Raw genomic sequence first — 10,875 nt, 5'->3', positions numbered from 1 at the left:
TGAGAATAGTGGTATTACATTTATATTTCATGTCAGTTAGGCATGACCAAAAACATAATTCAAGACAGTCTGTAGCAGGCCAGACAACCCAAGGGAAAACAGGCCTGTACACAGTCTACCACCTTACACAGAAACAAACAACAAAACCCTCCAGACATTTTCTTCCTTCATGTGAAGTTTAATAACCCATCATGATAGAATAATGAAGTTCCAGTAAATGTCAAAAGAAAAATTCTTGTGCCCTTCACTTTTTCAACAAACATAAAGACAGCCTTGATAAACATGAGGCCAAAATAAGTTAATTCAACGTTATTATTTATTGCCAAAACAAAAACAGCAAAACCGTACAATGCCAACATCAAAATACTTAACTAATATACATTGCAAAACCTGGAGTACAGTGATCGGCAAAAGGTGCAGTAGAAACCTCAACTCCCACGACACCATGGGAAACATGAGGCAATAAAACTGAGAAATTTAAATGCAAGTCTGTTTAAAAGTATCTGATGATAAATCTGTTACATCTATTAAGTTAAAGCCCCCATAAGAAAAAAAAAAAGAAAATAAATGAACTAAGTGTTGCAACACTACTGATAAAACCACAAGTGCTTTGTGTTCAGTACAACAATACCACAAAACTTTGCAAACATCAACTCTTAAAAACTTCAACAAAAACGAACTGGTGCAAAAAAAGTGCTGGAAAAGCATATAAAACGCAGCATGACCGTGTTCACAGTGATGAAAGTGACATCAATATTCCGTCATTGCTTGGAAATTTAAAACAAGTCAACCCTCCCGTGATCTGCTTTAACTTACAGGGCAGAGTAAAATTTTATTGTCCTATTTGAATTAATGCAATGATTTTATTTACACCTCTAAACTGCAAAGGAGGACAATCTGCATTTTAATTAATTGAAGTACAGTGATAGCGACAGATGCATGTATGAACGTAGATTTTTAAGAGTAATAACTACAAAAAAAGAAGCCACTGTACCCTGGTGCTCAATAACAAAATAGTAAAAAAAAACAAGTGCCCTGAACATGAACTCAAACAGAACAGTATTTAAAGTGAACACTTGCCAGCTTGAATGAGTAAATGAACTTCAGTTTAAAAGAACACACTGAACACGTTCACCTCAGAACAAAATACCTCAATGAATATAGTGCATCACCAAGAGTGAATCAAACATTAAAATAAGCAAACATAAATAAAATAAATATGTGCGAGCTTAAAAGTGTCTTTAAAGTTTGTTGGCCATGACGAAGAAAAACAAATAATACAAATGAATGGGTGGAAAAAGGCAAATTAAGCTTGCCATGTGTGGATGTGCGAGGCCTTAGTACAAGTTTAACCACAAGATATTTTCAGTGTCTTCCTCACAAAATACACCTTCACATTAGACACACAGGCAAAAAGAGAAGAAATCTTAAGTTCACAGCTTGGTCTCCATCAAGATGTTCTCCTCTGCTTTTATGGGAGTCTACCCTAATAAAAAGAGAAGTGCCCCTGTTAAAGTGACTACTGACAAACTAAAGACCAGATCTTCATCTTGGATGTACAAAAACTTCGCTTACCAAGTAAAATGAGTCTGTGGTACTGGAAAAGGCTACAGAAGGGTTAGCAAGGTTTGGACTCCACAATCCACATAGTTCTGAAACACAAAAAGTCATACACGTGCTCCTAAAATAGTTTAATACATTCTTCTAATTTAAAAGACTTCTCTCTCTTTTTTTTTCCCAATGTTCCACAAGCTTTTGCAAATCATAAAGGTAAGCCAGCACTGCCCTCTTATGGCTTACGAGAGCATAGAGCTCATAGATGACAAAGAAGCCTCAATGCTTTAGAGATCATTACTAGAGGTGCACCAATATCATTTCGTAAAAACTGCTCAAGGCAGCTGTTTTGGACTTGCCGACGCACCTTCTGTAATTGAACAATTTACCGGGCAAGCCAAGAGCATTATGGAAATCAAGTCAAAGTTGTAATCTTTGTGGTTAGAAGCGACAAATCTTTCAGTTATATTGTAATTAATTACATTACAATGCCAATTAAAATGCGAGCATTTAAGGGGATGTATCAGTTTCAAATGAGTGCTGTCAGCGTTAACGCATGCGTTTAATTTAAAATGTTGAACGCGTTCATTTTTCTTAATTGTGATTAAGGCATGTACTGATTTGACATTAGATTCTGACATTTTATTCAGCTCCGTGCGAGTTGTAAACACTGTTAGAGGCCGGGGACTTTGCGATGTGTTTAATGGGGACATTACACTCACATACACACTAAAAACAAACACACAACAGCGAATCCATGCCAATGATCAAGTACTGGAAAAAACCTCTAAAAAAACTAATGCTGAAGGGACTTTGCAGGACTTCACTGTAGGGCTGCAACAACTAATCAATAAAAATGATAATTATCTAATTTTATTATCGATTAGATGGATATATGCGACGGGCACAGAGAAGCTCTGTCAGTGACATCACTTTACAGCCCAGTGAAAATGTGTTGCATGATGAGGCTCGTTTGAAAAACAATGGAGACATGTTGAAGCAGTAAAAAAAAACAGGACCCAAGTTATCCAGCACACAAGAGCACTATTACACTTCAAAGATCATAAACATACAGTTTAAATGTGGAGCGGTGTGCCATTTGATGCGCTTGAGTTGTTTCTCTCCAACGTGTAACAACATTTTACAGCTATTTTCTATGTAGGCGCGAATTTCGCAAAACTGTTTGTTTTTTACCACACGCGAGTCTCCGTTAAACTTCACTGAGCATTGAGCAAGGGATTGTGTGCATCCGCGTCATTCAAACAGTTCGCAATGGAGAAAGGGAGCACATTCAGTTTGATTAAACTCGTGCAACATCATACCTCGACTTCAGTTTCAATAATCAATTGTGCAGCTCTCATGCATATCACACCAATGTCTCAGAGGTCAAAATGTGCCAGATTTTAAAGTGTTTTAGACTGTTTCTCCTCAAGCGAGCGCATAATACAATAAGCAACGATGCTATTATTAGCAAGCGAGAGAAGTTGCACTGCGTTCACAGATAATGGTACTATATTAAACTGTGTATAATGCTGAATATGATGAATAATAATTATAAGGGTCCTGATGTTTGATAGTCCTCCTGATAATGCCAAATGTAATGTCTGATTTCACCAGCAAATTTATACCATGGCAAACATTATTTTACTGGATAAGCATACATAATAAAAAATAAAAAAAAATAAAAAATAGTTTAGAAACATGTAATCAGTGATAATACTATTTTAAAACCCACGATATTAATTTAAAATAATGTGGGCCTGGGTAGCTCAGCGAGTGAAGACGCTGACTACCACCCCTGGAGTCGCAAGTTTGAATCCAGGGCATGCTGAGCGACTCCAGTCAGGTCTCCCAAGCAACCAAATTGGCCCGATTGCTAGGGAGGGTAGTGTCACATGGGGTAACCTCCTTGTGCGTGGATGCCGTGGAGAATAGCGTGAAGCCTCCACACGCGCTATGTCTCCGCAGTAACACGCTCAACAAGCCACATGATAAGATGCGTGGATTGAAGGTTTCAGACACGGCAGCAACTGAGATTTGTCCTCCGCCACCCGGATTGAGGCGAGTCACTACGCCACCACGAGGACTTGGAGCACACTGGGAATTGGGCATTCCAAACTGGGGCGAAAATAAATAAAACTTAAAATATATGTAATTAGTGACTGTGTAAAAGCATATGTATCTAAAATAATTATGTATTTTTCAGCTGGGCAGAATTATTAATATTTCTATTCTGGTATCACCATTGCCCTCCGCTGGACTGATTTTTAGTCCCACTACATCCTCAAAGGATTATTTGACTCTTTAATGATCATTAGTTTACCTGTAAAACCTAACAAAAAATAAAGGAACTGTTTTGCGTGTGTTCTTAACGTAATAAATTAAAATGTACCATTTCATGATTCAGGCTTTGTTCAAAGTTTTACGAGTATAGAATCGTGAATTCAGTACTGTAAATGTAACCAAATCTGTATGCCTTTTTTTTTTAACAAATGATAAAAGGAAAATAATTATCCGATTAATCGAAGAAATAATCGAAAATGTATCTATTATCAAAATAATCATTAGTTGCAGCCCTACTTCACTTTTGTCTTTTGTAAGGAAGCATTTTACCACATAAGCATGTCAGTTCTTATAAGCCTGCTGTGCAGCAAGTTTTAATCCCTTTTGACGCTCTGCTCAAATTTCAAATAATTTCAACTTTATACCCATTGCCACAGAGCTTTTGAATTGTCAGCTAATGATCACCAGCCAGTTCGGATGAATTACCCTTTATATATGAAGTGCCACCACTAAAAGCAGAACAAGATATGCTTTTCATATGGAGATCAATGCAGCGCTGGATGCCCTGACACAAATCATGTGCATTCCAAATATAAAGTGAAAAGACAGCTTGCCAACTGATTAATATTAAATGAGGGTTTAATGCACATTGCAATGAATACTAGTTCTTTCAGTCAACATCCCATTTAGACTTTGGGAAATGTTTAATGTTAATCAAATTGGAGTTAGTGAATTTCTGTCTTTATACTGTGGAGTTTGGAAAATGTTAAAAGCATTTGTTACATACTGTATTGTTTTGTTCTACTGTGTTGTTCTTTCCAAAGAACAAATAAATGAATTATGACAAGAAGTATACAGCTGAAATCAGACACTTAGGTTGAAGTCATTAAAACTCATTTAACCACCCCACAGATTTCATATCAGCAAACTATAGTTTTGGAAGGTCGTTTAGGACATCTAATTTGTGCATGACACGAGTAATTTGTCCAACAATTGTTTACAGATTGTTTCACTTTTAATTGACTATAATCACAATTCCAGTGGGTCAGAAGTTTACATAAGTTAACTGTGCCTTTAAGCAGCTTGGAAAATTCCAGAAAATTATGTCAAGGCAATTAGCTTCTGATAGGAGGTGTACTGAATTTGAGGTGTACCTGTGGATGTATTTTAAGGCCTACTTCAAACTCAGTGACTCTTTGCTTGACATAATGGAAAATCAAAAGAAATCAGCAAAAACCTAAAAAAAAAAATTTTTTTAAAAATCTGTGGACCTCCACAAGTCTGGTTCATCCTTGGGAGCAATTTCCAAATGCCTGAAGGTACCACATTCATCTGTACAAACAATAGTACGCAAGTATAAACACCATGGGAACACGCAGCCATCATACTGCTCAGGAAGGAGACGCATTCTGTCTCCTAGAGATTAATGTAGTTTGGTGCGAAAAACGCAAATCCATCCCAGAACAATAGCAAAGGACCTTGTGAAGATGCTGGAGGGAACAGGTAGACAAGTATCTATATCCACAGTAAAACAAGTCCTATATCGACATAACCTGAAAGGCTGCCCAGCAAGGAAGCCACTGCTCCAAAACAGTCATAAAAAAAAAAAAATCCAGACTACAGCTTGCAAGTGCACGTGGGGACAAAGATCTTACTTTTTGGAGAAATGTCCTCTGGTCTAATGAAACAAAAATTGAACTGTTTGAACAATGACCATTGTTACGTTTGGAGGAAAGCGTGAGACTTGCAAGCCAAAGAACACCATCTTGTGAAGCATAGGGGTGGCAGCATCATATTATGGGGGTTCTTTGCTGCAGGAGGGACTGGTGCACTTCACAAAATCATGAGGAAGGAGAATTATGTGGATATATTGAAGCAACATCAAGACATCAGCCATGAAGTTAAAGCTTGGTCGCAAATGGGTCTTCCAAATGGACAATGACCCCAAGCATACCTCAAAAGCTGTGGCAAAATGGCTTAAGGACAACAAAGGCAAGGTACTGGAGTGGCCACAAAGCCCTGACCTCAGTCTGATAGAACATTTGTGGGCAGAACCGAAAAAGCATGTGCGAGCAAGGAGGCCTACAAACTTGACTCAGTTACACTAGTTCTGTCTGGAGGAATGGGCCAAAAATCCAGCAACTTATTGTGAGAAGCTTGTGCAAGGCTACCCAAAAAGTTTGACCCAAGTTAAACAATTTAAAGGCAATGATACCAAATACTAACAAAGTGTATGTAAACTTCTGACCCACTGGGAACGTGATGAAAGAAATAAAAGCTGAAATAAATGATTCTCTCTACTATTATTCAGACATTTCACATTCTTAAAATAAAGTAGTGATCCTAACTGACCTAATACAGGCAATGTTTTCTACGATTAAATGTCAGAAATTGTGAAAAACTGAGTTTAAATGTATTTGGCTAAGGTGTATGTAAACTTCTGACTTCAACTGTATATAGAGTCAAATTTTTCTATATTTTAAAACCTGAGATTAATCACGATCAACTATGGAAAAATATTAATCACGATTAAAAAATTGTATTTACTGGCAGCCCTAGTTCGAACACATACTATTGGTGCATCTCTACTAAATACAATATGTACAAGGATTAATTTTCAATGGCTCCACTTAAGTCTCAATTACTGAAAAAAAAATAAAAAATAAATAAACAGCAGTTCTTTGTTCAAAAGTCCAGAATCAACAGTGCACATGTTTTTTTTTTTTTCTAGGGACAGCAACTACAACAAGCCAGTTCAACCTCTCCTGCTCACCGCCTTGATTACCAACCGGGAAAAAGGGGTGGGGCGCTGACCTGATTGACAAGCCTCGTCCTCTGCTCTCCGCACCACTGTGGCATGGGATACTAATACACAAAAACAACAATGGTGGAGCATAGTCAGTTGCGTTCTGTCTCGCAGCGTGCAGTCTGGTCAGAAAGGTATATGTCCAAATTTGACAAACATAAGGAAATGTTCAGTATAAAACATGCAAGTGTGTGCTTAGCTAAGAGCAGGGTTTCCACATCTTTTGCCCAATCAATTTTCCATAGTTTTTCCATGACTTTACCTTTTTAGAGACTGGCTAGAAATTGCTTTGAGTGCAATGAAATATTTTAGAGCTGAGCATAACTAGAAAATCTACTTGCAATAGAAATGTCCATGACCATTTTAAATTTCCAGATGCAGGTTTCCCATAATCATAAAAGCACTGTGATAATGAGTCATAAATCATGTCAGAATAATCATATTTACTAGACGAGTGCACACGAAAGCACCACAATGGTGTAATTACCATAGGGAAACTCCAAGTTGGGAGACTCAATTTAAATAATCTTTGCAGAAGCCAACTGTTGTGGATCATAACGAGTTGCAATTGTAAATGTTGACTATAGTAACAGGAAGTGGAAAAAGAGTGTGAAAAATATTAAAATTGCGTCCATTTTATCCTGACCAAAATCACCTGTGAATCACGTCATAATTACGATTTCTGAATCTTTCACGGGAGAACTTAAAGACAGCATTTGTGTGCGCGCACATGGTATGGGGTGGCTAAGTGTATACCTGGTAGGCGTATGTGGTCTGTGCATAGTTCATGGGCACCTGTGGGATCATAACACCTGGATGACTGGAATAAGAATACGGCTACACAGAACAAGAGGGTGAGAGAATGGTAAAAAACATAAATATAATGTTCTGGGAGTAAAAATACACATTCTCTTTGGAATGTGCAATATTTTGTGAAACACAAAGTACTTCCGATAAACTCCTTAGCAGGACATGTATGAAGTATAAAAGGTTTGTATGAACAATTTTTACCTGCAAATATTGATTCCCTCCGTTGAAGACAGGTGAGGGTGGGGCCAGGCCTGGGGAGCAGCAGCTGCAGTAGACATATGGGGAGGGGCTTACCCACTGTGATGGACCAATCAGTGGAGACGGCATTGAACCTGGAAATTTAGAACAGTTCAATAGTAATAAAGAATTAACTTCATTTCACTGGGTAAACCAATGCACAATGATTACATGAAAACCAAAATTGTAGAATGCAAACCAAACAGAAAGAGAAGCACATGGACTTACGAGAATTGCGCTCCTTCATGATGGCAGGTCCCAGTTTGAGTTTTTTCCCTTTAAAACAAATCGGCTGCTGTAAAATAATTAAACATGCAGTGTTGTGAAAAAGTAAAATACTGGCTATAACATTTTCACACATCTCCAGTGTACTTTAACTGCTGATTACCAAAAGCTGACAGGATATACTGATAGCTTTTAAATAGGATCACAACTTAGTTACATTTGTCATACTTTTCTTGTTGGTGCACTCTTGTTGAAAATTTCTCAAAAAAAAAACATTTTTTTTTTACTCCTAAATAAATTCATTGTAATTTTGAAACGCATGTATAAAACGAGCACTAACATAAGTGAAGACTCCAGTTGTGTCCACAACCTTGCTGTTTTATTCTACATGGAGAAGGTCCCCACATAGGGGCTGCCATGTTAGGATCACATGACCAGCCGAATACTACTCACAATCTCAGTAACAGTCCTGTTATTGGACACTTTTACTCAAAAGATTAATCATGGCTGTCAAACACAACTGATTCTACAAACAGTCCACAAAATGCTCCACCGCACTACAACCTCCAGGAAGGAGATATGGTAGAAGAGAACGAGGGGGTCACAATACAAGCGGCACAGGTTCGAAATGATTACTAATAATACATTTTATTTATAGGCGCCTTTCACCACACTCAAGGTCACTTTACAAACAGAACACAAAAAAGTCATCCTTGAAAGCATCACCAATAACAACATTAAGCAAACAACACTATGATATACAATAAAACATTGGAAGATACAAAGTATGAACTCAATGCATACACAGTCATAAAGTGTGTTTAAAATGGTGAGTATTAAGACGAGATTAAAAAGTATGAAGAATTTCACTGTTATGAATGTCCAGAGGAAGGGAATTCCATAAGTGAGGGGCAGTATAACTAAAGGCTCTAGACCCCATAGTGTTCAGATGAATACGTGGTATGACAAGAAGAGTTGACAAGGAAGATCTGAGGGATTATACAATGATGCTGCATCCACCCCCCTAGGGATCAGTGTAAGTCCGAGACAACAAATGTATAGAAATAACTGGATTGCAACATTAACATGTATATTGATAAAACATCTATTTTAGCATGTATTCATTCAGCTTTATAATTTAACTCATCTGGTACAACTGAAATCCTGGACCCTCCCAGATCCTGACAACAATCCCCTCCTCAAACCCAGAGAAGCAAGACAGCAGATACAGTGACACCTCTTTCAAGACATTTAGAGCAGTAAAAGTGACCTCCTTACATCAACAATAGTCTGGATATCAACGTCCTCACTGAAATAAACGAAACCATACCTGTGAGAAGAAAAAAAGTGCAACAAATCAGAGGTGACACAGGTAAATAGAGGTTTTTATTTTCCCTGAAAGAAACATACAAGACATATTTCTTAAGATAGAAGCTAATCATACAGGTTTGGAATGACATGAGGGTGATTAAGTGATGACCGTATTTTTGGTTGAACCTTGAAAAGGAAGCTCACCCAAAATGGAAATTCTCATTTACTCACCCTCATGCCATCCCAGCTGTCTGAATTTCTTTCTTTCTTCTGCAGAACACAAATGAAGCTTTTTAGAAGAATCTCTCAACCCTCTAGGTCCACACAATGCATGTGAATTGTGGCCAGAACTCTTAAGCTCCAAAAAGCACAAAGACAATCCAAAAAACTCCAGTGGTTAACTCCATATCTTCAGAAGCAATATAATAGGTGCGAGTAATAAACAGGCCAATATTTCAGTCCTTTTTTACTATAAATCTCCACCTTTTACCAGCCCCAACCAGTAGGTTGCAATACGCACGAAGAATGCCAATCGCCAAAAAAAAACAAAAGAACAACGCAGAAGTGAAAGTGGAGATTTATAGCAAAAAAAGGACTTAAATGTTGATCTGTTTTTCACCCACACCTCTTATTTCGCTTCTGAACATATGGAATTAACCACTGGAGTCCACTTTTATGCTGCCTTTGTGTGCTACTGGAGCGTTAAAGTTTTGGTCACCATTCACTTGCATTGTACTGACCTACAGAGCCGAGATATTCTTCTAAAAATCTTTGTATGTGCTCTGCAGAATAAAGTCAGTCATACACATCTGGGACGGCATGCGGGTGAGTAAATGATGAGAGAATTGTCATATTTGGGAGAACCATTTCTTTGTTCAAGCTAAAATGAAGCACCTCACCCTTTGCATATTCCTCCACGATAAGTGATTATTTTCACTTCTTTTACAGCTCCATACTTGGCAAAGAATTCCCTGATCTCGTTCTCATCCACCTGATCAATGGAAAAGTTATCAGTTTTGGAATCAAAAGTGACTGCTGTATCATTCTTTACAAAAGGATTTATAAACATTGGAACATATGTTCCCTCCCAAGACTTTTAAAGCATACAAGAACAGTCCAATAAACAGCATCTACAGGAAAAGGGTGTAAATTATATGGTGTACAATGGAAACTAGTGAATGTGGGTCAACCAGACCTACAAACAACAATGTAGCCCATTTCTTTATTTCACCTGAGTTATTCTGATTAAATGCATGGGAAAAATTAGCACGCATAAAAATGACAAAAATGCGAGGGAAACTACCACAAAAACAACACAAAGGCTTCTGTTGAACCGTACATTGCATTACCTTCATGTCAATCCCGCCGACGAACAGCGTGTTGGGCGTCATCTTCCCTTCCGGTAAAATATAACCGTTAGACAATTTCACAAATCCCTGACGCTGTTTCTGGATATCCTGTGTGTATTTCAAAACATTTATTTACAGTTAAGCAATTTGATTATTGACACATTAAATTAACGTTTCATTAAATCCTTTAATTGTTGACCCGAACAAGAAAGTTAGCCTCGAAAAGTTGAGGCCTGTGAAATTTACCTTTGAATAAAGGCCACATATTAGACACAGGGGTAACTGGACTCCCTGATACAT

The 10,875-nt window shown here is 37.7% G+C and overlaps 1 protein-coding gene across 1 annotated transcript; it reads right to left on the bottom strand.

The window, feature by feature from the left end:
• Positions 1 to 1,607: 1,607 nt before the first annotated feature.
• On the bottom strand, positions 1,608 to 10,875 carry dazl (deleted in azoospermia-like). The gene is made up of 9 exons (XM_051664031.1): positions 10,822 to 10,875; positions 10,576 to 10,683; positions 10,126 to 10,217; positions 9,194 to 9,245; positions 7,919 to 7,985; positions 7,655 to 7,785; positions 7,400 to 7,480; positions 6,652 to 6,702; positions 1,608 to 1,652 (listed from the first exon to the last, which is right to left on the bottom strand). The coding sequence occupies exons 1-9, from the start codon at positions 10,873 to 10,875 to the stop codon at positions 1,608 to 1,610; spliced, it is 681 nt and encodes a 226-aa protein (XP_051519991.1).

The sequence above is a fragment of the Myxocyprinus asiaticus genome, chromosome 30, assembly GCF_019703515.2.
Source record: "Myxocyprinus asiaticus isolate MX2 ecotype Aquarium Trade chromosome 30, UBuf_Myxa_2, whole genome shotgun sequence".
Taxonomy (NCBI): Eukaryota; Metazoa; Chordata; class Actinopteri; order Cypriniformes; family Catostomidae; genus Myxocyprinus; species Myxocyprinus asiaticus.
Note: the sequence above shows the minus strand (reverse complement) of the source record. Positions and strands in the feature narration are given on the sequence as shown.